General features: G+C 38.9%; 2 protein-coding genes across 4 annotated transcripts; one reads left to right on the top strand and one right to left on the bottom strand.

Annotated features, from left to right (window-relative positions):
- Positions 1-230: 230 nt before the first annotated feature.
- Positions 231-7,771, bottom strand: LOC104428824 (probable LRR receptor-like serine/threonine-protein kinase At1g05700). Its single transcript, XM_039314495.1, has 6 exons — positions 7,666-7,771; positions 1,713-2,238; positions 1,020-1,489; positions 799-934; positions 506-577; positions 231-306 (listed from the first exon to the last, which is right to left on the bottom strand). The coding sequence occupies exons 1-6, from the start codon at positions 7,742-7,744 to the stop codon at positions 231-233; spliced, it is 1,359 nt and encodes a 452-aa protein (XP_039170429.1). The 5' UTR covers positions 7,745-7,771.
- A 4,691-nt stretch (positions 7,772-12,462) lies between these two features.
- Positions 12,463-16,414, top strand: LOC108955696 (protein ROOT HAIR DEFECTIVE 3 homolog 1-like). 3 transcript variants are annotated; one of them, XR_005552045.1, is made up of 7 exons: positions 12,463-12,545; positions 12,696-12,743; positions 12,820-12,882; positions 12,983-13,039; positions 13,132-13,294; positions 13,499-13,805; positions 13,928-15,543. XR_005552045.1 is itself a non-coding variant. In XM_039315233.1 (7 exons), exons 1-7 carry the CDS (start codon positions 12,480-12,482, stop codon positions 13,941-13,943), a joined length of 477 nt encoding a protein of 158 aa, XP_039171167.1. In that variant the 5' UTR covers positions 12,463-12,479; the 3' UTR covers positions 13,944-15,543. The 3 variants fall into 3 exon arrangements, 1 of the variants encoding a protein (XP_039171167.1); XM_039315233.1 differs by lacking the exon at positions 13,132-13,294 and having other exon boundaries at positions 13,499-13,656; positions 13,737-13,805; XR_005552046.1 differs by lacking the exons at positions 12,463-12,545; positions 12,696-12,743 and adding an exon at positions 16,334-16,414 and having other exon boundaries at positions 12,841-12,882; positions 12,983-13,294; positions 13,928-16,198.
- Positions 16,415-26,831: the final 10,417 nt, after the last annotated feature.

Here is a 26,831-nt window from a genome sequence, read left to right as displayed (position 1 = left end):
CAGATTGAATAGATAATAATCAGTGATTAAATGAAGTGTTACAATAGCGTGGCAATGAGCGAACCTAAGTAGTAACGATCCATCCATCGTCTTCTTCAAGAGAGTTTGAGGAACAGAGCCATTCAAGTTGTTTCCACTTAAATTCCTGCAAATATCCATGATTAGAAGTTGATAGCCATTTACTCGAGCTAGATGACTACACATAATCTTTCCGTTAAAAGCTCGGTGACTTACAAGACTTTCAAGCTCGACATTTGTGCTAAAAAGTCTGGCACAGACCCAGTTAATGAATTGTTGGATAAATCCCTGAACTTAAGGCAAAAAAGTACTAAGAAACTTCATATGCATATACTCATTGAAATGCATAAAACAGGATAAGGTATATAATGAACATCATGCTAATGATGAAGAAGGGTGTCTCTTTTCTTGGGCTTGGGGGTTGTCCATTCTCTTTCTGTTCAAATTAAGTAGTAAACAATATAAAAGAAAAGCTGCTAATGCATACAGGGATACAACTGCTGTCAAATTGGAGATCGATGTAGCTATCAGTCCTTTCAGTCCACTAGAGCTCAGGTTCCTGCACATCCGCAGCTAACTTTATAAGAATAAAATCCCACCGGTCAAAACTTTTAACATGGAAGGCTTTAATATAGAGACTTGATTTTTGAAATCATTTCCTCAGTCGCATAATGTGTTACCAATCTGTACTGTAGTTGTTTTTGAGAAAAATTATCTTTCGAGACTTGTGATGTTCGTTTGCAGGATGTTTTTAGAGAAAATATGTAGTCGTAGACTTACAACGAGATAATTCTTGGAGAACTATCATAGCTACAATGTAGTCCGCTCCATGAGTACTGTGTAGGAACACATGGATCACCCTGCCAGTTAGCTCTAATCACCCCATATATTTTCTTGATATCGTACATAGCATTGACTGAACCATCATATAAAGAGCTACAATCATAAGAAAATCAAAGAGCATTGAAACAAAAAATTAAGTGGGATAGATGGATACGTACAGTCATCGAGAAAAGTCGGTGAGTTTTGAGGTTCGACCATGTGGAAAATCTCTATGGCATTGAGGAGAGGTGGCAAAGTGGAGCGGTCCGTCGCTTGAATAGCCAGGTTCAAAGAGAGTCCAGCTACGGGAAATGAGGCTACGGTCACCGGCTTTAGGTTCTCGAGCATGACGGTTCCCACGAGTTGATTTAGTACATGTACCGTGAGTTCTCTGATGTAGTTTTCTTGCAGTTGCAATTCCACAAAGTGAAAGTACACAGACCAGATAGTAGTGGAGTTGTCTGAGGTCCATTGCAGACGCAGAGGATTGGTGACATTTGGTACTTGTGTGGCAGTCATCAAAACTTCAAGCGGAACTTCATAGGCATCATTGCTTGTACTTGTCACGATGGCTGTCGTGTTGCTGATTGACGACCAAACTTCGTAAGTCTCACCGGCCCAGATGCGATCATATACGTCTTGTGGGTGCCTATTAATGCCGAAGCCAGTCAAATAATCATAGCAGTAAGTGCAACATGATGAACAAGCCGACACAAATTGGTTCGTAATTGACAGCATGTTTTCTATTGTCCATGCAGTTGCATAATGTAAAAATGCATGATTCGTAAGATGTAAATACATTAACCTATCATTTACTGACTGACGAATGTGGTCAACATCCAAAATTAAAGGGCAATAACAAAGAAAATCACCTGTATGTGTTTAGGCTCCCCAAATTATATCTCAAGTTGGTTACAAGTGCACCAGAATTGATCTGGTAAGTCGAGTTATCTAGCAACCGAGACTCGAGAGTTGATATGAATGGAACTCCCGAGCCGGTATTCACCAAACAAACTTGTATGTAGTCTCTTGGAGGAGCGTAAATAATCTCTTCGTAATTCCAAGACGAAGTGTTCACTGTGGTCCAATAGTTGACATCAATATGGAGGTCAAATGCTGGGGTTTGATTCTTGCCATCATAATTCCCATACCAAAATGAAGCCCTGACCAAATATGTGTTGCCCTTTCCTTTATCTGGCATTAATGTGTAACAATTCCTTATTCCACTGGAGAAGATCCTGAGATTCTTTGATTGTTGTCGGTTGTCTTGGTAGATGACTTGGGTAGACACCTGCATGTTTGTCCCAGAATCTACAAACCCCGTATCAGCCTTGTAGTATATGTCGAGCTGGTCGTCATGGTAATCATTAGGTGCGCCGCAATCGATGCTTATGAAACCTAAATCGAGGGGGAACTAGAGATTGTCACTTGCTTTTCACCATGCATCACGAATTCGAAATTTAAACAGTGATATAAATTTCTTGATGCTTTGCAATGTCCCCTGAACTTTTTTATCTAATTTTTTAACAACTATATCAACTAGAAGGACAATTCTGTTGATTCTGATTAAAGCAGCAAAGAAGCAGAAAAACCAGAACTATAGATATCGAGGAAGAAAGATGAAAAAAACAGAGGAAACAGAGAGAACAGAGCATGGAAACTGTCTTCTGCAGTTCTGATGAAAAAGTCAAGTACATAACACGACTTAAACCAAAAAAAAAAATAATTGCACACACACCCACACACACGTTCAGCTTGTAACTGCACCTGAACAAGTGCTTAACTTCCTAAATAACACAACAACAACTGCATAACATAATTGACTAAGTGAGAAAAATAAACTAGAACAGTATAAAAACAGAACAGAGAAACTTTAGTCTAAAAACAGCAAGACGATACATCAAAAAACCAACAAACTCCTCCTTGGATCAGTAGCTGCTGCATACTCCAATTTTCTTTCTCAATGCTTCAAATCTTCCAGCTTGAAGTGGTTTAGTAAAAATATCAGCAAGTTGATCTTCAGATCTGCAATAAAGCAGCATGACCTCACCATTTTGTTGCACCTCACGTAGAAAGAAGAACTTGACCTTGAAATGCTTAGTTTTGCCATGAAAAACTGGGTTATGAGATATTGCAATTGCAGCTTGGTTATCCACATTGATCTTGATACATTCATTGAAGTTCAGCCAAAGATCTTTCATTATCTTCTTCAGCCATAAGGCTTGATTTGCTGCTGCAAGTAGTAGCTATAAACTCTGCTTCAGCAGTAGATTGAGCTACAATTTCTTGTTTTTTAGAACACCAAGTGAAACAAGCTGATCCTAAACTGAAAAAGACACGATGTACTCTTCATATCATCCATCGAGCCAGCCCAATCACTATCGAATAACCTTGTAGATTGAATTCTTGACTCCTTCGAAACTTCACTCCAAAAACATGGTTCCTTTCAAATACCTTAAAATCCTTTTAGCTGCAATCAAATGAAGCCGACTTGGATCACTCATAAATCTGGACAGAACACTTACAACAAATAGAATGTCCGGGTCCGGTTGCTGTGAGGTACATGAGACAACCTATTAGACTTCGTACATCGAGACATCCACAGCCTTCGGTTCCATCACTCTTCGCAACTTCTCTTTTGCTGCCATAGGTGTACCGACACTTCGACATTCTTCCATCTCGAAACTTCTTCAAAATTTCCTTTAAGTACTTCCTCGACAAATGAAGATTTCATAAGGACTTTGCTTGATTTCCAGACCTAAGAAGTAAGCCATTTTTCCTAAGTCTGTCATCTCAAAACCAGCAAATAAGCCTTGCTTAACATTTTCTATCGCCTGAACATCATTTCCTGTTACCAAAAGATCATCCACATATAGAGACAGAACTACCACACTATGATTCACTTTCTTAATATAAAGAGTGAACTCACTCAAGCTCCTTTTAAAACCTAAATCCGGTAGATATTGATCAATTTTTCCATACCGGGCTCTTGGAGCTTGCTTGATCCATATAAAGCTTTGTGCAATTTGTATACACTCTCTTCTTGCCCTTTAACACAGAACCCTTCAGGTTGTTCAATAAAAATTTCCTCTTCAAGCTCACCATTTAGAAATGCAGACTTGACATCAAGCTGAAAAATAGTCCAACCCTTCTCGGCTGCAACAGCTAACAAGAGTCTTACTGTGCCCAGCCTTGCAACTGGAGCAAAAGTTTCAGAATAGTCTACTCCCCATACCTGAGCATAGCCTTTAACAACTAGCCTTGCTTTATACTTGTTAACAGAGCCATCAGGATTGAGTTTTTTCCTAAAGACCCACTTAACTCCAATTACATTCTTATTTAATGGCCTATCTACCAATTCCCAAGTCTGATTTTTTGAATCATTTTCATCTCCTCCGCATTGCCGCAAACCACTTCGATCTTCCTTGGCTTCAGCAAAATTTGATGGTTCGAGCACAGCCACATTACTCCTTTCATAGATCTCAGCAAGTGTCCTTGTGCCTCTTACAGGTTCATCATCTATACTTTCTTCCATTTCCCCTGTAATTTCATTAGTCTCCACATCAGTTTTAGGTTGTCTTTCAAAGTGCTTCAATTCAGTATTCCTTCCATTTAACCAATTCCATTCATCTTCCTCTAAGAACATAACATCTCTGCTCACAGTAATCTTCCTTGTCTTTGGATAGAAAATTCGTAAGCTTTTGATTGAGAGCTATATCCAACAAAAATTCCAATCTCAGCCTTTTTATCAAGCTTATCCCTTTTGACATCGGAATATGAGTATAACACAAACTTCCAAAAACCTTCAAATTTTTCACGAAGGTTTAGTGTCTTGCCAGACCCTCGAGAGGTGTTAGTTTCTCTAAAGCTTTTGTAGGTAATCTATTTAAAAGAAATACAGCAAGGTGTTGGCTGCCTCAGCCCAAAACTTTTAGGCAAATTCTTTCCCCGCATCAAACATCTGGCCATCTCCATAATGCTTCTATTTTTCCTCTCACTAACCCCATTCTCGTTGAGGTGAGTAAGGGGCTGTAAATTGCTGTACAATTCCAGCTTGCTCACAAACCGTTTGAATTTGTTAGCTGTATACTCGGATCCATTGTCGACCGAGAGCTTTGATTCTCTTCCCACTTTGATTTTCAACTAATGCTTTAAACTTCATAAATACATCAGCTACTTCAGTCTTAGCTTGCAGAAAATAGATCCAGCTCATTCTAGTCAGATCATCAGTAAAAGTAATAAAATACATGCTTCCATTTAAAGAAGGTTCAGACATAGGTCCACACACATCAGTGTGAACTAATTCCAGCTTTTGATATGTCTTCGAGACTCCTCCTTTGAAGGGAAATCTGGTTTGTTTTCCAAGAAGGCAGGTTCTGCATTGTGGAAGCTCTTCCTTCAAGTTTGGTAAATCATCTACAGGCCATTTCCGCATAACCAGCATACTCCTCCTATGAACATGCCCCAATCTTTTGTGCCATGACTCTATATTCTCTTCTGTACACTTCAAAGCCATCTCGCTCCATCTCATTTGGCTTGAACACAAAACTTTTATCCCTCATTTGAACTCTCAAGACTTCATTGCCGTCGTATCTTTAATGAGACATTCCCTTCCTTCGAACTTCACTATATAGCCCTTCTCCACTAACTGACCAACACTTAACAGATTCTGGTCAATGTTTGGCACAAAGAGGACATCCTTGATTAACTTCACCCCCTGGTTTCCTTTAACAGCAACTACACCTTTACCCTGAACTTCAATATGCTGTCCATTGCCAATTCCCGACTTTGGACTTTCTTGTTTTGTTTATGCTCTTGAATAGCTCTAAGTTGCCAGTCATGTGATTAGTACAACCACTATCTATCAGCCATGTACTATTTTCGATCGAATATTCACCAGCTGAAGCAACAAATAAGTGCTCTTCATCAACTTCACTCACCGCCACTTGTGCTTCTCCGTTTGCTGATAAGCTTTCCCTTTGCAAATAGCTTCCATATGACCCAACTTGTGGCATCTTCTCGCACCTCGCATCTGGCCTTTTCCAGCATCTAAAGGACTCGATGGTTGGTTCCACCACAGATCTTGACATGGCCTTTTATTATTTTTCCATTTGCTAGATCCACCAGCATTTCCTTCTTTTGGTAAAAATTTCGAATCAAGCAACATTTCCCTTAAACTGAATCCATTTCTTCCCTTTGCCTCCATCATTTTGCTTTACTTTGGCTTGCAATGCCCCCTCAACATGATTTTCTCTCCTCATTAGTCTTCTTTGCTCCCGTGCTCGCAAAGCATTCAGCAACTCGCAAGTTTTATATCGCCGGGTCCCTTGTGTTTTCCGGAGAAGCTATAGTAGCTTCAAATTTTTCTGGAAGAGACACTAGGATCTTCCGAACAAGCCTATCATCCCTCAAGTCGGTTCCCAAAACTCGATTTTATCGCCTATTCCCACTAGCCTATCCGAGTATTCCTTCACCGACTCGATTCCTTCATCTGCTGTCTCTCAAATTCTCTCAAGAGATTCAGCACCTTCATACCTCTTATCTTCTCATCTCCTTCATATTCTTCCTTCAAGAAATCCCATATGACCTTCGCGAGTCACACTTCATAATTCTGGTGAAGATGGTAGGCGAGACAGAAAGCATACGTGCAAGATTTTGCCTTGGCTTTCCTTGTGGTTCTCTCTTTATGAAGCTTGATTTGATTCATGGTCGGATTATTTGGAAGTGGAGCAACTTCATAGTCATCCTCCACAGCTTCCCACAGATCATGACCCTCCAAAAATGCTTTCATTTTAACAGCCCATGCTTGATAATTCTCTCCAAGTAAATTTTGGAGAAGCCATCGCAGAAAAACCACTTGAACTGTCTCCATCACCCTCTAACCTCTTTGCACTACAATACTTGCTTCACTTCACAGTCCCTCAAGATCATTTGATGCTCGATACCACTTTGTTGATTCTGATTAAAGCAGCAAAGAAGCAGAAAAACCAGAACTATAGATATCGAGGAAGAAAGATGAAAAAAACAGAGGAAACAGAGAGAACAGAGCATGGAAACTGCCTTTCTAGCTTCGATGAAAAAGTCAAGTACAGAACACGACTTAAACCAAAAAAAAAAAATAACTGCACACACACACACACACACACGTTCAGCTTGTAACTGCACCTGAACAAGTGCTTAACTTCCTAAATAACACAACAACAACTGCATAACATAATTGACTAAGTGAGAAAAATAAACTAGAACAAGTATAAAAAAACAGAACAGAGAAACTTTAGTCTAAAAACAGCAGTACTGATACATCAAAAAACCAACAAATTCAGCAATGAAAATTACGTATTTAAGAACTGACTTGATAATTGTTAGTTGAAAAGAGGTTTTGATGGATAACCGGATGGTAAAGGCACCTGTGAAAAGCTTTAAAACAGAGATGTCAATCGCAAAAATAAAGTAAGCTAGAGGATAATACACTACTAACTAACTCTCCATTATAAAGGAGGATTTGTGGATGTTTCGTAGAGAATGTAGAACGGCCTTAACTTTGCTAAATTCCTAAAGTTGTGTACAAATTATTGCTATGTGTAATTTTAAAAACGTTAAAACTCCTTGAGCTCAACTCCGCTTATATACTCAGTACTCATTTTCTAAGACAAATTTGAGTATGACTATTTTTTGTCTTCTGCTTGCAAGTTCAATTGCCAATGGAAAGAAAGGTAGACACTAAATCATCACCTTGCTGTTTTCTAAAATCCCTTTAATCTAACGTCTCTAACTCTTCACAATTCATTGATCACTGTGAGCACGCGTTTATGTGAGAGATAGAACCTGGATTTTGTTGCCCACGAGCGAAAACTCCTAGAGCTAGACAACCAACCAAGACATGCAACATCTTCAAGATCTTCATGGCATATCAAACCTTTCTTCTCATTGATTTCTGCATTTCAGAGAGAGAGAGAGAGAGAGAGAGAGAGAGAGAGAGAGAGAGAGAGAGAGAGAGAGAGAGAGAGAGAGAGATCTACCATCTCAAGGCCAAGAAGAACAACATCAATGTTTTAATGAGTCATAAGAATATGTTAATACTTCACTGAATGCCAGTTCATGAATAGGACGTGCACTTGTAAATTAGTATCGGGGGAATGGTTCCTCTATCAATGGCTGATATATTATTCACTTCAAATGGTCAACTCAATTATAGAGAATGGAAGTTTGGATCTAGTAGAAGACCAACAAAGAATCATCAATTTCATTCGATTAGGTTTCGCCTAGTAGATTAATTGATTATGACCTTTTGGACAGGCAACAAACTCGCAGTTGGACCTGAAGCCTACCGAGAAATTGACCGATTATAATATGAAGTCAACTTAGATAATGCATGTTACGTGTCCAAATAGAATAGATCGCATCAATCGAACCATGTAAATTCAATATTTGATTTATTTTCTTGTTTCATTTACTATTTGTTTGATCACTTATTTTTTGCAACAATCACATAGGCCTATTTAGTATGTGCATATGTTGGAAAAAATCACGAGTAAATGGAGCCATGAATGCGCCGATATTGCACGATATGGAAGCTATAAATTGCAATATTGTACGTTCAAGTGATCAATGAATATAATACTTACGACATAAATAGGAACGAAAAAAATCTACCATGTACTATATATGCTCCACCGTATCCACGTGTGCAAACTTCTTGCCTTACCTCTTTGCTGTCTAAATGCTATCAAATTTCACCGCACACATGCACTATCCTCTTCCCAATGTAGATTAAATAAAATCTGCATTATTGATTTAAATTACTATATAACAAAGTCGAGTAATTTAGACGTTAATTGCACGTAGTGTTGGATCCATAGGTCCGAAGACCATAAGGGACTGGCAGTGGTAGTCCGGAAACTTGGCGTCCTGCCTGCACGCTCTACTGTTTGAAGAGGTTGAGCTTCCTCCCCTTACCCCCAATTCCAGCTAGTTTTTTTTTCCTTGACTAATTGTGTCAATTTCCTAAGCTTTTTTCCCCCCTAGAAAGGAAAGAAATATCTGAATTTCTAGATCCTTGGCGATCGAACTCGGTCTGTTGAGGCCGGTTCCCACAAGGCCCGGTGCGCCCGGCCCGTTTGCAACCCGTCTTTTTCCCAAAACCAACGAAGCTTAGTTTCTTCCAAGCCACCACCACACCCTTCCGACATAGCCCCACCATCTCCGGCCGACAACCCTCGTCGTCAAGCCCCTCGCCCCAATGATGAAGCCCCATTCAATATGTCTTCCCATAATTTCTTTGTCGCTCCGTGTGAGAGAGGCATTCCCAAATGAAAACCCACGCAGGCCCAAATTCAATTCCAGGTCAGCACGGAACGGACCGAAGAGCCGGTTCCGGGTCCGCCGGGGCCCATTTCGAATTTTGGGCTCAGGAGATACTTTGGGGCCCATCTTGTACCTTCGAGAGCAAACCATTTTGACGGCCCTAGCTAGTAGCTATTAGTAATACTTTCCCCTCGCACCGAAGAAGTCCCTTCTCCTTCCGTTCGGAGACTCCGGTAGGCTTCGAGAATCTTCTTGATTATCGTTGATTGCCCCATTGTTTTTAGGCGAATTTCGCGGGGCAGTCCGTTGGATATTGCAAGTTGGTCGGTGATCTGTAGAGTTTCGGTTTCTGTTGAACAGGTGCTCTGTGATTGAGGGACGAGCGCTTGGGATTCACCGATCATGGAGTCTCCTCCGTTGCCGGTCGTTGAGACATGTACCTATTAATTGCATAGATAATCATTAAATTATCACAAAGATACGTTGATTTAATGCCTTATTTCTCTTTTAATCTATCCGACCATATAAATTGAATAAATAATCAAGATATACTGTCCGGGAAGGGGTTTGATCACGAAAGTATGTCAGATTTAACGCTTAATTGTATTTCCCTTTTAGTCTATAACCAGAAGTATGTTTGTTATCACATGTTTTTTGTTATGAAAGCTATGGCGATTTTTCATGGACAAATGACCTTGTTTACTCAATTCATAGATGCAAGCGGTGCTTTCAAGATCCATGCATTAGAAAAATTCATCAGTGACGTGAGATTAGAGGAAATGCGCGTTTCATACGTTATCGTTTGTATATTCGGTTCAGACCAATGGTGAGTTCCTATTTTGCTATCGGATAGCTTGACTACTCAGTTTGTTTAGAAACCTAGTCACTACGGATACTTTTGTTTTTTAATTGGATGTTTAACTAGAAATAACTTACCATTTTTTCGGGATATATTGTCTGTGATAATGTTCATTGACTTTCAGTATATATTGTCTGTGATAATTTTCAGTGAAGTCATATATAGGCGGTATTTCTTGAACATGGACAAATTAAGCTATTATATATCCATGCAAAATCATCTAGTAAATACACCTGGCTTACTTTTCCATCCGTCCCCTCCAAGTCCATAACTAGAGTGCACGGTTCACTCCCAGCAGCTTTCGCAATCCACATTCCTTCGGTGGTTTGGGACCTGAAAAAATATCAACCTGGCTTTGGACATTTTTCCTAATCCAAATCACTAGAGTGACCTAAAGGACCGTTCAAAAATATACCTCCCTCTTGAAGGATCCATTTTCCTGAACTTTGTGCCAAATAGTGCATTCAACAGCGTGCTCTTACCTGTCAGAATCAATAGAAACTTTTGTTGTACAACATTAAAAAAAAAAAAATTCGTCCAAGAAATACCTCCTATATATGACTTCGCTGAAAATTATCACAGGCAATATATCCCGAAAGTCACTGAACATTATCACAGGCAATATATCCTGAAAGAATGCTAAGTTATTTTTAGTTAAACATAAGAAATCCAACTAAGAAGCAAAAGTATCCACTGAGCAAAAGTAGTGACTAGGTTTCTAAACAAACTGAGTAGCCAAACTATTCGATAGCGAGATAGGAACTCACCACTGCTCTGAGCCCCGAATATAGAAACGACAACGTATGAAATGCCTGTTTCCTCCAATCTCACATCACTGATGAATTTTTCTAATGCATGGATCTTGAATGCACCCCTTGCGTCTATGAATTGAGTAAGGGAACATATAGCAGGGTCATCTATCCATGAAAAATCGGCACAACTTTCATAACAAAGAACATGTGATAACAAACATACTCCCGATTATAGACTAAAAGGGATATACAATTAAGCATTAAATCTGACATACTTTCGTGATCAAACCCTTTCCCGAACAGTATATCTCGATCATTTATTCAATTTATATGGTCGGATAGATTAAAAGAGAAATAAAGTGTTAAATCAACATTTCTTTGTGATAATCTAATGATTATCTATGCAATTAATAGGGGGCCAAAGCATTTCTAAGAAACTATCCGATATCATCACATGCGCACTCTCCAAAACTAGGGCTGGGCAAAGGCTCAGAGCAGTGAGTTCCTATCTCGCTATTGAATAGCTTGGCTACTCAGTTTGTTTAGAAACCTAGTCACTACTTTTGCTCGGTGGATATTTTTCTTCTTAATTGGATTTCTTATGTTTAACTAGAAATAACTTAGCATTCTTTCGGGATATATTGCTTGTGATAATTTTCAGTGAAGTTATATATAGGTGGTATTTCTTGGACAAAATGTTTTTTTTTTTTCAATGTTTTACGACAAAAGTTTCTATTGATTCTGACAGGCAAGAGCACGCTGTTGAATGCACTGATTGGCACAAAGTTCAGGGAAATGGATCCTTCAAGAGGGAGGTATGTTTTTGAACCGTCCTTTAGGTCACTCAAGTGATTTGGATTAGGAAAAATGTCCAAAGTCAGGTTGTTATTTTTTCAGGTCCCAAACCACCGAAGGAATATGGATCGCGAAAGCTGTTGGGATTGAACCGTGCACTCTAGTTATGGACTTGGAGGGGACGGATGGAAAAGTAAGACAGGTGTATTTACTAGATGATTTTGCATGGATATATAATAGCTTAATTTGTCCATGTTCAACTACTTATTTTTGTCCATATGTAATTGCAAATTCTAATTTTTTGTACATGTTGAAACGTTAATTTGTTCATCGGGTAGCTGCTGTAACTTTTCCACTTTTGTATGGCTTTTCTCATCTTACCAACCCAGAAGGTTGATTTATGTGTAGCTGACGCTCATTGAAACTCACCTGATTTACACTTGGTTTGAGTAGGCAGCAATTAGCATTCTTGCAGCTGCTTAACCGGTGTCATTTTTATACAGGACGATACTTCCTTCGAAAAGCAGAGCGCTCTTTTTGCTTTGGCTGTCTCCGATATAGTGCTCACAAACATGTGGGGCTTTTGCTTTCCTCTAGTGAGATACTGTTTCTATTTCTGCAGCGTTATCTACGAGGTTGTTGTTTTTGTATTTTCCTAGTGCCCTTTCTAAGCATCTTTTCATAGATGGTGTCGTTGGGTCAGCCTCGAGCAAGCTGGGAGCAGGTTTCTGCTCAAAACTGTATTCCAGGTATTTCTTGTCTTCTTTTTAGCATCTTTTTCATAGGTGGGGTCATTATATCGGCCGTGCACAAGCTGCCAGCAAGCCTTTTCTGAAACCTGTATTCCAGGTGTTTCTTGTCCTCTTGCCTTAAGATAAGCTAAATGTTTAGTTTTAAGAGTTATGATAAAGTTGCGACTCTTCAAGGCCATGATGCGATTGTTTTGTCCAAGGAAAACAACTATCGTATTCGTATTGCGGGATAAAACAAGGAGGGTTGGTACCTATACTTGGTCATGTTTCCATTTCGGATTGTGATGGTTTTTATTTGCTCGTTTTGGTTGCATCTGGTAAGTTTTGCCCATCTGAGTTGATTTTTTTTTTTTTTTTTTTTTAATATGCTCTCTGGTTTTTCTTTTTATCCAGACTCCTTTTGAATGTCTAGAAGCTGCCTTGAGAGAAGAAGTGCGGGAGGTGAGGGTTGTTGCATTTCCTTTGCAAAATCGACTTTGTAAAGCCGTTGCTGGTTTCATTTAGTATTTTCCTGCAGATATGGGACAGTATTCCTAAGTCAGAGCAGGACAAGGGAACTCCTGTCAGTCATTTTTTTAATGTAGGTGCTCCGATGCTTGTATGAGTTCCTCTCGATGATTTGCTTTTGCCTCTAATCGTCGAAATGAAGTTCAACCTAATGACTCTCTTCTGCTTTCCAGGTTGAGGTCGTTGCTCTTTCTGATTATGAAGAAGAGGAAGAGCGATTTAAAGATGAGGTATACCTACCTTGCATCCCATAGAAGCACGTTTGGACCTTGAATACGATTGCCCAATTTTTATGTCGGCTTTGTTGTTGTGTCTCGACAAGATTTTCAAATGCCGCAGTGGGCGCCCTTTCTTTCGCATAAATCCTGTGCTTGAGTACCGTTTAGGACAAAGCTTCGGTCCTCGTATGCATGAGTTTCGGAATATCTGTGGAAATGCCACTCATCATCGACTGCTATTTCTGATTTCTCTGGGGCTTATCATTGGTCAGTCATCCCTTATTGAGTTTGGTGATTTTCAGTACTCTTCTGTTCACATTCTTAATCAATTGTAGTTTGAGACGTGTTATGTTTCCATCTCATCTTCTTGTGCTCTGTATTATGGAATTTGGAGCATTGATTGCCAAATGGATTTTACCCTTTCTCTGCACTAATCTTTTGCCATATGGTCGAATTTCCTTGGACGAACAGGTGGATGCCCTTAGAGGGTGGTTCTTGGATAGTACCGCACCTGGTGGGCTGGCAGGAGATCGAAGGGGGCAGTTCCTGGTTCAGGATTTTGTTTTAGTGCTCAGCGTATTTGGATGGTCATTAAGGAGAATAAGGACTTGGACTTGCCTGCACACAGGGTGAGTGTTAATTGAAGGGCAACTGGATATATTGCTGATAATGAGAATGATAATGGATGCATCATGCTATCCGTGTTAAGGTCATGGTTGCTCACATACGATGTGAAGAAATTGCTGACGAACAATATTCCAGTCTTACTGAAAATGAGGTATTGATCTGGTTCTTGCTGGACATGAAACTTGCTTGTCATGTTTCACTATTTTGAAATTCAAGCATATGCAATTTATCTTACACATATTAAGATCAGGCGAACTCTTCTTAACATATTAGGACTGGCTTTCGATGAAGGAGGTTGGGAGCAATTCCCGGTTTTGGAAAGAAACTGAGTTCCATTCTTGACACGTGTTTATTTGGGTAAGATGAGTAATATTATTATTTGATGAGTTACAGATGGTGGTGCGGCAACCGGATTTTATGTTCATTAAATAATGCAAGTACATTAAGGCTATCCAACACAATCGGCTCCATGTTCTTACTTTTAAGAATGTTGTTTCTGAGTTTTTCCTGGCTTACGTGAAGTGGGAGCAGTAGGAGCATTTTCTTTTCTTGGAACAAGTGCATTTTTTTTTAAAGAGCAAACACAAAGGAAGCCTCAGCTTTTTTGAATTTTATATTGTTTGATTTTAGGTTGTACAAATTTGCCTCTGATATATCTACTATCTAATTGTTGAGTTCTAGCCTGAGTAGATGAGATATAACTGTTGAGGTCTAGCCTGTGCAGATGAGATATAGCTATTTTGTTCAAGTAATCATTCCAGCTTGAAATGGCCCCCCTTCATTCGCAATCTGAGTATTATTTCAACTGATTGAATGGTTGCTTTTGAGCAATCATCTTATTGTTTGATTGATCAATTTACTTGATGGTAGGAGATTAATGGCTAGTCACAGTGTAGCAGTTGCCTAGCTGACGGCTTAGCTTAATTTGGCCTTCTGTTTGCGATGTTTCCTGATTTTATTTTTGGGTGAAGATTATGTTCTGTCAGGATTAGAAATGTATTTATCACTACAAGTACGTATCATCTATATAATTTTTTGTGGCCCTTATTAGGTACGAATCACAGACTACGCATTTCAATGGGAATGTCAGATCTAAGAGGCGGAAGTAGCTTGAAAAATGGTCACTTCGAGTAAGAAGTTATGGGGGTGGTTTTCCTTGCTTAAAGTGCTTCACTTTTTTGGGTTCTATTGTATGACTACCACTTCAAGCTGCTTGGAACGTGGAAATATTTTTCCTTTCTGACACATTTTTCTTTCAGTCAGGATGTTTTCATTTGAAGTAAGCTTACACAGAGAGACTGTCCGTTAAGGATATCTTATCATATGTTGCTTATTGTGTTTTGTTGTTTCGTCAGCTGGTACAATAAGCTTTCCAAGCAGTCTTTGGTCATATTCTGTATGGATGTCTAGGTGAGTTCAAGGAAAGATTTGGCAAGGCTTTGGAAGGAGGGGAAGAGTTTTTAGTGGCTGCTCATGACTGTACTCGGTCTTATATGGCCCTATTTGATGAACGATGCGCAGGTACGGCAACTTGTAACCTAATGTTTGTAAAGTCAATGCTTTGAAAAATTTGACCACGAACGAAGGTTTGTCATTGTGCTTTGTCCTGTAACTAAGCTCTTTCTTGGTTCTTTGACTCTTGTTGTGCTTGCATTTGCACTCCTTTGGTGGCCTATTAGTTGTTTTACTTGCATCAGTCAGAAATGAAGGTTTGTGTCTGAGACCAGAGGCAATGTGAAAATATGGTCTTGTTGGTAAATAACACTCTGGGCATTTAGGAAACTATTTGTATGTGTTCATGCCATGCTCACTTTTGACTTGTTATTAGGGGAATTTTACCACCGAATGCATGGATAAGTTTCGTATCATACTTTGAACAGATGTTGTAATTGAACAAGCCAAATGGGATACGTCTAGCGTACGGGAGAGGCTGCGGAGTCGCATTGATGCCCATGTTGGTTCAGTCCGTGATACCAAGGTCTCTGAGCTTACGAAAGCACATAAGGTAGCATAATGAGCAGAGAGATTTCTTCTACTCTCGAGCTTCTCTCTTTGCAGTTAGAGTGGCGGATTCCTCTGTAAGTTTGTTCTGTTCTGGGAAATGAGTAACTGGTCAGCTTTGGACCCTATATGCAGCTGCTACAGAAAGATAAATAGTTGAAAAAAGTTGTTGTCGAGTTGATTTTATTGTCTTATCTACATTTGACATAATTTACTTCGAAACATCCTTCCAGAAGTTGGATCATAGAGCGTATCTTGTGATTCAGATGAAATTTTGCCGGAATGATAGTATATTTCCTTTTCTTTAGTAATACGAGAGTGATGACATGACCTTTGGTCCTGATGACAATCTGTTGTCCACCTCGATGAAACCATCCATGCTGGTTATTGTAACACATTAGTACTTCTGTTAATTTATTTTGAAAGAAATGTGCATGACGCTCTAATTCCTTAAAGTAAATGATCTCTTGGGGTGCTTGATGTTTAGGTATGGACCCTTTGGAGAGGAGGTTTCGAGAGTGCTAGGCGGTGGTCTTGTGCCAGGTTCGACCTACTTTTTTGGCTGTATGGTCCGCACAGATCTGCTGCTGTACTAGAACTTTCACTTGAGATGTATGGAAGTTTTGAAGATCTTAATTTTATCAAAGCTATTGATTTTGCTGCATTGTGGCTCTAAAGGTTCCTTAATTTTGGTGGGAGGTGATCCTGGTGTTGGCAAGAGTACCCTGTTGCTGCAGGTAATGTACTTAGATGATACATTAAATATTCATAAAATATTTGGGTCACTTTGATGCCACAATATAGCACCCTTGCTTCACCCATAATTGGGTCCACAGCAAGATTTCAGGTTATAATACCGACAGGTACAAAGTTTCCCTCATAGACATGAAAAGCAAGCAAATTCCAACAAATTTTCCACTCCAAAAGTGATGCAGCATCAGCTGAAATTTTACTCGACTTTCATGAGGCTTCCATCCGATTACTATTTTTCAATTGACATTCTCATTGCGTGATGCGAGTGATTTAGGACCTTAAAGGCTTGGACTTGGTCTTGGTCCTCATATTTTGCAGCTACAAACGCTTCCAAATCCATGCAGTGTGCAAGAGAGTCCCACCAACTTGCTTTTTCGTGCTTAAGACCTCTTTAATCAATTTCATTACAGTTTGAGAGTTATTCCCCAACTTTGAATTTTTTAGTATAACTAAACAAGACACTAAATGATGTTCCATCTAAAGAGAAAAATGGGAACATTCCAAAACACGAATCATCAGCACAGATTAATAGCTCCTTTCGAGAGAGCCTTGATGTACATAGGCTGGCCACTAACAGTATGCAAAGGATAAGACAATTTGTCCATATTTAAAGCAAGCTCCTGAATAGATGAGAAAAAATCATGACTTCTCTGGACTAAGATGGATGTGCTGAAAAGCATGGGTAACATCGAAATGCGGCACCAAAAAAATTTCTAAAGAAAAAAATATATGAGAGCATCAACATACAAAAAGAGGTAAGAAAAGCAATATACCTTTCTTCTATCTATAAAGTGGAAGTCAAGCTAGCCACCTTTCTTATGTCTCTGAACATGACAAAATAGGAGTCGAATGCAGAGATTTATCTATTGGTCAAATGGAGCCTGAAAATGAACATAATCTATTTAGGAATCCAAAACACATCAAAGAGCTTTTCTAGAGCAATTATTCAATTCCACAATGTTCCACTATCATGAAGCACAACAATTCTTGATTTTTGACAAATGGAGTAGGAACACATACCAACTTGACAAACGCAGGATCAGATGATCTTAACGTAAGTGCTAGTTTTATGGCAAGTAGCCAGTAAGGGAAGCCCCCAAAATCCCACCCTGCATCAATGTGTACCCATCGGGATTATTCCACCATATAAACGGGGAAGCAAGGAAAATTGGAATGCCATCATATCGCAGATATTGCTAATTAATGCGCCTAAGGAAACACTAGCGCCCCTATTGCAAAGATATAGAACATAAACAGCAAGTAGTGTTAAGAGATCATATTCATTTCGAAGAATTGTATTTCTCCGCTCCAATTGGAAGTCTAAAATTTACTTTTTTGAACGAATGTAAACATCTCCTATTGCCAACAAAAAAAGGATCATACTTGTTTGTTCTTGCATAAAAAGAATCTTCGAACATGACAACATATCTGAAGATGAGCCATATATTGAGTTACAATGGACAAGATTTAGCAATCTCCATTACAAATTTAACATGCAAAATGCTTTGGTAAGAAGTCAGAAAAGAAGAGCGTTTGGAATCCAGAGTATGCATTTATTAATAATCATGCTTTTCTAACTACTAGCACATAAAAATAAAGGAACGAGTCAGAAACCACCTTTGCTTTGTTGAGCCAACTATGCTCTCTAGAATTGACTCTTCACAAAGAATAGAAGATTAAAGCACACGTTATACCTAAATTTATTTTGCCAAGCTAACAGAATGCATGAAGTCATGGTCTTAGAGCATAGACTAAAATGGCACAAAACTACCTGTCAGCCAACATGGCATGCTTAATTAAGTGCTAAAATTCAAGTATCTCTTCTTTGAGAGTATTAGGACAGCAACTGAGAGTATTGCTCTGATTTAGCGGAAAACATGAGACGCAAGCTATTCAATGACTGTATATAACATAGAAATAAAGGAATAGCACAGACCCAAAGGAATAACTAGATCTGCTATTTGCATATATGCACTCACAGACTCAATCACGCAAATGATGTTTAATCCTTAAGAGTCCTAAATAGTGGAACAGATTAGGTAGATAAATTATTCGAGGAAATATGCACCACATTTTTTTGGCTGCAACAAAGTAGAAGATACATATGCAAGTCAGTCCTTGTTGACACCTAATTTTTGCCCAAATTATTGTATATAGATTATCTAGGTATTTAAAATGGAAGATGTTTTCCCTAAAAAAAAAAAAAATATTAAAAAAAAAAAGAAAAAAAGATAAAAGATAAAAAAAAATTAAAAAAAGATTAAAAAGAAAAGAAAAGAAAAAGTTGGGGCCAATGATCTAAATGTGACTAGCCAAGCCCAGGAGGTCAGATTGGAATTCAAATGGCAAGTTGGGGCCAAAATGCAATTTCCAAAAGTCGAGGACCAATTCGTAAATTTTGCAAAATTTGCGCCGAGCCCTTAAATCATCATCTTGGTCATCAATTAAGTTGAAATTGAATTTGGGCCAAGCAGAATCAATCAAATTGAGCCAAAAAGGACCTAATTGCATTGAATTTGGCATTTTCGGGCAAGAAAATGGCCAACTTTGAGGTACTTTCTTGTAAAATTGGGTGGAGATAATTGCGAAAAATGGTCAAGATATTAAACTACTATACATGAGATTTCTAATTGATCAAAAAACGCAGCCAAATTAGTGGATTAAAGCACTCAAATCAGCAGCCAAAACTCAGTCCACGAGTTGGTCTTAATCGGAGTTGCTGAGTAAGCAATTTGGTGGCCCCACCATATCCTCCTCAGCTGCCCAACCAGCCCGATCTTTGCACGTGATGGAAGAACGTATATATTAGTGCAAGTGGACGAAAATTGGCCAGAGATAAGCTTCTGACAGCACCGGAAAATTGCAGCAAAACCTGCACACTCAACAGCTGCAGAAGTTAAAAAATTGGCTAAGTCAGAAGAGTAGGTGAAGTAGCCCTGTTGACAGGCTTGGTAGGTGGAAAAAAGGCTGACCAAAAATCCCTTAATTCGGGGGATAAGATCACGGAAGCAAGGTATTTCGAGAGGGAGAGAGAGGAGACGAGAGGGGGAGGAGAGAGTTCGCGGTCGTCCCCCAAGGAGGCCCTCAGAAGCAACTCCAGAAAAGCAAACCCAGAAATTCCAGATCAACCTTCTGAGATAAAATTGAGATTTTCGAAAACTTGCAGCAAAAATTATCCAAAACCTTAAACTAGGGAGTGAAACTTCACTCAAAGATCTTTCCATCCATAGGTCGCACGCCCAAAATGGAGATCGGGAAGGCCTCATAAAGCCCCCCGAAACAGTGCCCTCCTGGCGGGCCAAGAAAGTCCGAAATTTTTTCTAAGTGTCGAGACTGTTTGGTCACAAGTGAGGAAATCCAGTGTGTTTGAGAAAGTTGAGAGACAAATGACGAAAATATTGACTTTTAACCCAAACTAGAATACATATAGTTTGGCGTGGTGTCAATTTTTCCAACAAAATACGTCTTGAAGTCTAATGTTAGAGCTCAACGAAAACCTTCGTTGTCAGTTTTGTTTTTTTTTTTGCAGATCTCATTTCCAGTTGAAGAAGCCAACTTCCACAGGCCCCGAGGATAATTTGTCGGTTTTATCGGCCAATAACCACTGGAAAAGGAAACTAGGAAGCAAATTAAGCGTCCTAGATGTATTTATTTTCGATTTTGAGCATGTTTTGATCATGAAAATCAAGAGGAAAACCAGCCCGGAAAACTGATTTCTGAGGCTGAAATTTTTCTAAATGTTTGAAATCTCTTCAAGAGTTTTGCATGTGTGCTTCTTGGAGAGGTTTTTTTGATGTTGTTCGGTGGGTCATTTTCTATGATGTTTGTTGCATTTGAAAACTCATGTTACCTACTTTCACTCGGATCAAGTAATGTTTCCTTTAGATCTCGTATGTGATGAGTGTTGGGGCTTGAATATGGGCATGCAACCTGTTTGCTTGACTTTGGTTCAAATCTAGATTTCAAAATCAGCTCAGCCCGCATATTTGATGACGATTCCGACTTGGTTTTCGTGTGTTTTAAGCTGTGATTTCTATCTAATCTTACTCCTTGCATGTGGTAGTTTAACCTTGATGTTTTAGTTCCACATAATATTGCTCATGTGCTGAGATTGAAGGCCGCAAACATGGCTCGAGGAGGCTATTGGGGCTAGTTTAATGCACACCAAGTGTTCGACAAAATGCCGAAACTAAGCTTCGATCTTGAAACGGTCGATTTGAGCTTGATTATTGTGATACTCATGTGCTGTGTTACTCCATGTTAGCATAGATCGGTTTAAGGAATTATTATTATTATTTTTTAAAATAATAATTAAAAAAGAGAAAAATATGAAAATCTCAAAATATCAAAAAATGTTAGATAGCATCAAATTAGGATATAAATGACATATATGAAATTTTCCTAATTTTAAAAGATCATTTTCCTAATTTAATGCTATTTTGGTATTTTATAACCATTTTTGTAAATAATCCATTTTGCGTAGATTAAAACTATTTAAAGTAATTTCATGCATATAGAGTAATTTCATGCATATTTGAATTCTCATTTTGCTCATAGGGGTCCCCGTCCCTAGGGGCGTGATAACAAGGCCATGTAATATTATTTGCCCGACTTGTATCGGGTTTATATTTTTCCGTTTATTTTCAAGTCATTTCAATTTCTTGAATGTTTACTTACGCACCGCTTTTCATTAATTTGAGTGTAAATTTCTCTTCTAAATTATGTTAGGATTAGTCTAGACATTAAAAGAAAAAAAAAAAACTACAAAAACATTTGCATGGACACTTAGTGGTTTCATAAAGATTATAATTGGTAATCAAGATTGTGTGGCCATTTAGATAAACAACTTTCAAAGTTAGTGGTACCGCAAGGGCGTTAATAGAAACATTGGCGTAAACAAGTCCCCGTTCCTAGAAATCTCGGTTATGTAGGAATCAAGACAACACTCCTGTGTCTTGATTGGTTTCTAGCCGACCCCAATAGGCTAGTGGCGACTCCTAGAATTACATAGGTTGTTAAGAATTAAAATTCAAAATCCAATGTTGTGCGAGGTATGGGCTTGGGAGAGCCCGCGCCTAATGTAGGGCCATCGGTCCGCCTCTTTAGGCAAATACCCCTATACCCTCTTCCTTTTTCCCCGGACGGAAAAGAGAGGTCATGACAGTCCTATGTGGAGGCATAAACTTCATCTCATCTATAAAAGGAAACAACTGAGAATTCACCGGTCGGGATAGTCCCGAATGATGTATTTTGAAAATCAAATGAACAGCGAAGGTCTTCAAGTTGACCATCAATTAGAGATGTCGTTTTATATCTTACTGGACTTAGAACAGACAAAATCCTGTTATGTCCAAATAAACTGTCTACGGTCAGCAATTCATACTCTTCACAGCTCCACAGAAACAAGAAGAGAAAATAAGAAAAAGTGTCCTACTTCCACGATTTTTTGTTTTTGCTAAAATGCTGCCTCCACTTACTTGTGCACGAAATCAAATACGCGTGACTGATGACCCTCTTGTAATGGAAGAGACACCCATCGCCAAGGTCCAAAATGGAATGACAGTTATGGGTTAAATATGCTGAAAGCATGCCATGGCTTAATAAGGCCATGTCAATCCAACGTCCACTTCAGAGTCAAGACAAGGTTAGCAAACACTTCAACGTAGATTAACAAGTTTTAAAGCACCAATAAGAAGATTCTGGCCCTCACCTGCACATATATAAGGGCCTACTCGAAGCATAACCAGGAGATCAAGCTTCTTGCACAAGTTGAGAAAAGATATTATATGTGCAATTCCCTCAAAGACTGTCTCCCCCGGTTTCGGTTCATGCAGATTCCAAGGAACATATGTCTGGATAGTGTTCAAACATGGGGCTTTTGCTCTCAGCAATCTGTCTTCCCAATACTGCATGCACAATAAATGCCCGAGTGTAATTGATTCGTCAAATGGAAGTGGGCAAAGGTTGCTTCAAGCAAAGAATCCTTCTAGTCAGCATTGAAAGAAGATGCTGAATTATATTAAGACGTGAACAAGTCCTTCAGTGAGGAGCTCCCTGAATTTGTCATGGAGCTCTAGATTTTATTGCTTCCTGATGGAGCAGAAAGTCATCTTCTAAAACAATCTCAAGTTCAAAGTTCCTCTTCTAGCCTAAATTAGATGCATTACCACATGCAGTAATACTGCTTCAGATATGGCCAATATAACACAGCTTCTCTTCTTAAAAAAGTGCATCTCCACATAGAAAGGAGAACTATTTGTGAGTAGCATTTGGAAAAAAAAGCATATATAACAATTGTCACAAAAGCTCATTGTAATCTAATCACATGAGTAAGAAGAACGACTAAAGGAAAGAAACGAAAATACCTCCGGGAGCACCCGGAAATAATGAACATCTCCACCGATTATCTGAAAGGGATAGCCATCTTTCCAGAACTTGTCACTGTCGATCTCAAATTTCCAACTACTGGACTGATTAAAGTAAATTGCAATTAGACTCAGGTACAGAAGCAACCCAACTGAAATTCAACCATGCAACGATAGGGATTTACAGTCAAAGGCAGGTAGTGTCGACGAAAGTGAGATGCTCACTGTGAACGAGCAGAATAAACCAAAGACTAAACTACAATCATATTGCAAAACCGCTTTTTCAATCGGTGAACATAATCTAGAAAGGTGGACACGAAGAAGCAGGAACTTGCAGCTTAAGGCAGCTCCGATAAGCGAAAGTCCTCTTATACGAAGTTAAACACAACACTTGAAAGGAGAAACTATCAACGTACGCTAGCATCGATAAATTAGAACGAACAGCTACATTACGGTCCGATGACAAGTAAATTACTGCAGCTGACTCACTGATCAGCAGCATTTAAAGTCGGCCATTGCCTAGACACAGCAAAGCGACTAGAACGGACAGTTTTAATTCATTCCAGACGGTTGATCGCGCGCCAAGCGTCGAACACGCGACGCTAACAAAACGCGTTGCTGGTGGCAGTGCGAGCTGGCATGCTCGTACAAGTGGTCGTTCTGGACAATTACATTTCCACTGCGACATGGATTTTAATCTCAATTATCCACGTCATCATCGTGGTGTTTGTTAATTTTTCCCTCTTTTCCTGAGCAAGCATGTCTGATCGAAGATCAAGGCATTTCAAGCCCGGTCGAGATTATCCAAGTTCTGCGCCAAATTGGTCATCGGGAATGGGTTCGGACCCTTCAAATTCCTTCTTTCAGCATCGAATCATGTCTCGATCGAATATCTTCGGCGGTTCATTGGAAGAGCACAACATTTACTAGGTTCAAGATCAATTTGACATATCAACTTTGCTTATCACTTGCTTTTCCATATTTTTTAAGGAGACAAAGGCAATAGTGTCGGATTTAACTTTCTCTATCGAATATTTCACCTTTCATGGTTCAGATCTCATTCGAAAGTCATTTTTCACATGGCTGAAAGTTGCACATGGAATTGTTCTCCGGGTCCAACTTTTTTCCAACCACCATCTCTTTTACAAGGAAGCAAATCTGCTGAATTCCTGGTGGTCCCTAGCTTTTTTACTCACGCTGGTCTCTCGTTTTGTTTTTTGTTTTTCGTTTTTTTTATTATCTCTTTGCTACTTTCGAAAAGTTCTTGGTGCCCTCCAAGTCCCTGTTTTTTTCTTGTTCTTTTTCTTTTCCCGACCAGTAGAATTTTCTCGTCACCTTTTATTCTAGAAACTCACCTTTTCGCGTCGAATATACCCATGCAACATTTTCTTTCTCTTCGTCGCGCAAAGAATTTTTCCATATTTCTATGATAATCAAATGGGAAGTTTACGAGATTGTTGTTACTCTTCATAAATTGATTTGGGATATTTACCAAAGAATTTGTGGATAAGCGACGTCAACAATGAAATGTGGAAAATTCTGTATTTTCAGAGTACTAATTTTTTTTTCTTATTGATGTGTGTAATTAGTTTGCTTTTCAAGACTTGAAACTTTGCTAGTAAGGCATGACGACGCATCTGATTCATGATTGACTTCGTGGGGAGTGAGGGTAGCGTAGCTTAATTATGCTTCTTAAGCCAATTAAGAAAGCCCATTTCGTATTTCTGCCAGCGGAAGAGATCATTATCTCAAGAAAAAAGATTCGAAGCATGCTAAATGTCAAATAAAAGTCCGATTTCGAGAAAGAAAGAAGTCGAAGGGTAAAAGGGAAAGGAAGAAGGAGAAGAAATTGATGAAATTCTTTCAATTAAGAAAGCCCATTTTGAATTTCTGCTAAAAGGAGAAATCATTATCTCAATCCAAAAGAAGAAAAAAAAATTAAAAAGATCGGAAGCACGCTAAACGTCAAATAAAAGTCCGATTTCCATAAAGAAAGAAGAAAGGTTGAAGGAGAAGAAATTGATGAAATTCTTTCATTGAAGCTTCCGCCCTAACCGCTTGAAAATTGAAGTTCGATATGCAATTCCAAGGAAACCACAAGCGAATCTTTTCTAACGATTTTGTCTTGTTCCGACCTTGTTCTCTACACGTGCTGCATCGATTGACATTGTTCCTTCCCTTACGAACATGCGCTCCTTCCACGTAATGATAATAAAAGAAAAAACCTTAGCCGCAAACAATCGAGCGTACGCTGTCGCGACCGGGGCAGTGTCTCGCATCAGACACTTGAATTTTCCGGGAATCTGTCGAAAACGATTCGCGGCCATGCCTTTGTTTTTTTTTTTTTTTCATAAATTTGGGTCCCACGCGAGCTATTGATTACGGGGAGGAAAAATCCCATAAATTGTTGGCAAATGAAGCCTAAGGACCTATGATCAAAAGAAAAAGAAAAAAAAAAGTGTAACGACCTTCATCTTCATCTTCGGGTAGCTTTCACGAGTTTGTTTACATGCATATGGGATCGGCATCCTATGTCCACGTTTCCCCTACAACAATTTAATATGCCTAAAAGACATTTTCTCCATCCGCAGAGCCCCAAAAGTACTAACCCCAAAACTGGCCACCCTTTCGACCACCCATTGCAGCTCTCCTCTTTCTGATAATTCCAAACAGAATAGAGCAAATAATCAAATAACCAGCAAACTTTCGTGGAATTGAAAATATTTTTCAGCGCTCTAGTGCACTGGATTAAATAGAGCCTCTTTCTTTTTCTTTTCATTTTTCTTGTCTTAGTGTGTGCGTTGGGGGTGGGGGATGATGACATGCATTTTAATGACAATAAAACGTCCTCTGAGCAGTAATTGTAAAATATGGGTTTTGACCCAGTCAAAAATAAAAAAAGAAAAAGGTAGAAGCTTCAGCAGAGAGAGAGAGAGAGGAATCGAGAGTTTTCGGGAGAGGGAAAAGAGGAGAGAGAGAGAGAGGAAGAAAAGACAGAAAGAAAAAAATAAAGAAAAAAATAAAAGAAAAAGAATGAGATAAAAGGGAAAGAGAGAAGGAAAGAAGGGGAGAGAGAGGGACGGCACAGAGCTCGAACATAGAGAGAAGAAGAAAGAGAGAAAGAAGAAGAAGATAAAAGAAAAAGAGGGCTTCGCGCGTTCTCATCAAGGAGCCTCATCAAGCCACATTAATTACATAACGCAATGCTCGCTAAATACTTGTGCTCCCCCTTCGTTCAGTCGGAGTAATTTTGGACCTAGGGCTTGAAATTCGGAATTTTGGGAAAATCGAGCGACGGATTATAATTTTTGAGTTGTTTTTTTTTTTTGGTAACCTATAATTTTTGAGTTGTTGAGCTATGTATTTTTCTAGAAATGATAACTTTGGATGTTGTGGAGCTGTGAGATTTTATGAATCATAATTTGAGCTTACGGTTTGCCCGAAACAAAATTTTGAAATTTATTGCACGTGATGAACAGTGCACGACCAGAATTTCAGAGCTATATTTTGTTGATTTTCGGCTTGATTTTGGATTGGCTAAATTGGGGTTCTTGTAATATGTTGGATGAGTTTTTCATTGATTATAAGTGTGCTTTTAACAGAGTTCGATAGAGAAAATTATGGCATGATGAAGTTTCGTGCTCGCACTTCACGCTAAGGACGGGTTTGAGTAATTGTTTTGGTTGAGTGATTTATTAGCGCGTAGGTGTCTTATCGATGATTTAACATAATTTAGTCAAGTCGTTAGTTAGAGAGTGGCATATTACCTAGTTTTAATATTGTTTTCGATTTATTAATAGGAATACGAGCGCGTTGGCTCAAGTAACAACAGGTTGATTTTCGACTTTTCCAGGTAAGTGGTGCTATCTCTTCTAAGAATTTATAAGCTCATGTCTTCAAAATGATAAAGATTTGATATTTTATGAGTTATAAATAAGCATGTTTATTCTACCAAAAAAAAAAAAAACATGTCTATTGCATAAAAGTTGGATCGGGCATTTACTAAGTTTTGATATTTGAAAATAGTGTGTGAACATTTTATCAACATATATTCTGTT

Source organism: Eucalyptus grandis, chromosome 6 (genome assembly GCF_016545825.1).
Source record: "Eucalyptus grandis isolate ANBG69807.140 chromosome 6, ASM1654582v1, whole genome shotgun sequence".
NCBI lineage: Eukaryota > Viridiplantae > Streptophyta > Magnoliopsida > Myrtales > Myrtaceae > Eucalyptus > Eucalyptus grandis.
Note: the sequence above shows the minus strand (reverse complement) of the source record. Positions and strands in the feature narration are given on the sequence as shown.

What these genes read in the sequence shown, in the direction of transcription:
- LOC104428824 (XM_039314495.1), bottom strand. Translation starts at nt 7,744, where the DNA reads ATGAAGATCTTGAAGATGTTGCATGTCTTGGTTGGTTGTCTAGCTCTA. An exon ending in ACCGACTTTTCTCGATGACT is followed by an intron (nt 935 to 1,019) that starts GTACGTATCCAT and finishes ATGATGGTTCAG; the next exon opens with TCAATGCTATGTACGATATC. An exon ending in TTGACAGCAGTTGTATCCCT is followed by an intron (nt 307 to 505) that starts GTATGCATTAGC and finishes CCTTAAGTTCAG; the next exon opens with GGATTTATCCAACAATTCAT.
- LOC108955696 (XM_039315233.1), top strand. Translation starts at nt 12,480, where the DNA reads ATGATGCGATTGTTTTGTCCAAGGAAAACAACTATCGTATTCGTATTG. An exon ending in TGAGAGAAGAAGTGCGGGAG is followed by an intron (nt 12,744 to 12,819) that starts GTGAGGGTTGTT and finishes ATTTTCCTGCAG; the next exon opens with ATATGGGACAGTATTCCTAA. An exon ending in AAGAGCGATTTAAAGATGAG is followed by an intron (nt 13,040 to 13,498) that starts GTATACCTACCT and finishes TTGGACGAACAG; the next exon opens with GTGGATGCCCTTAGAGGGTG.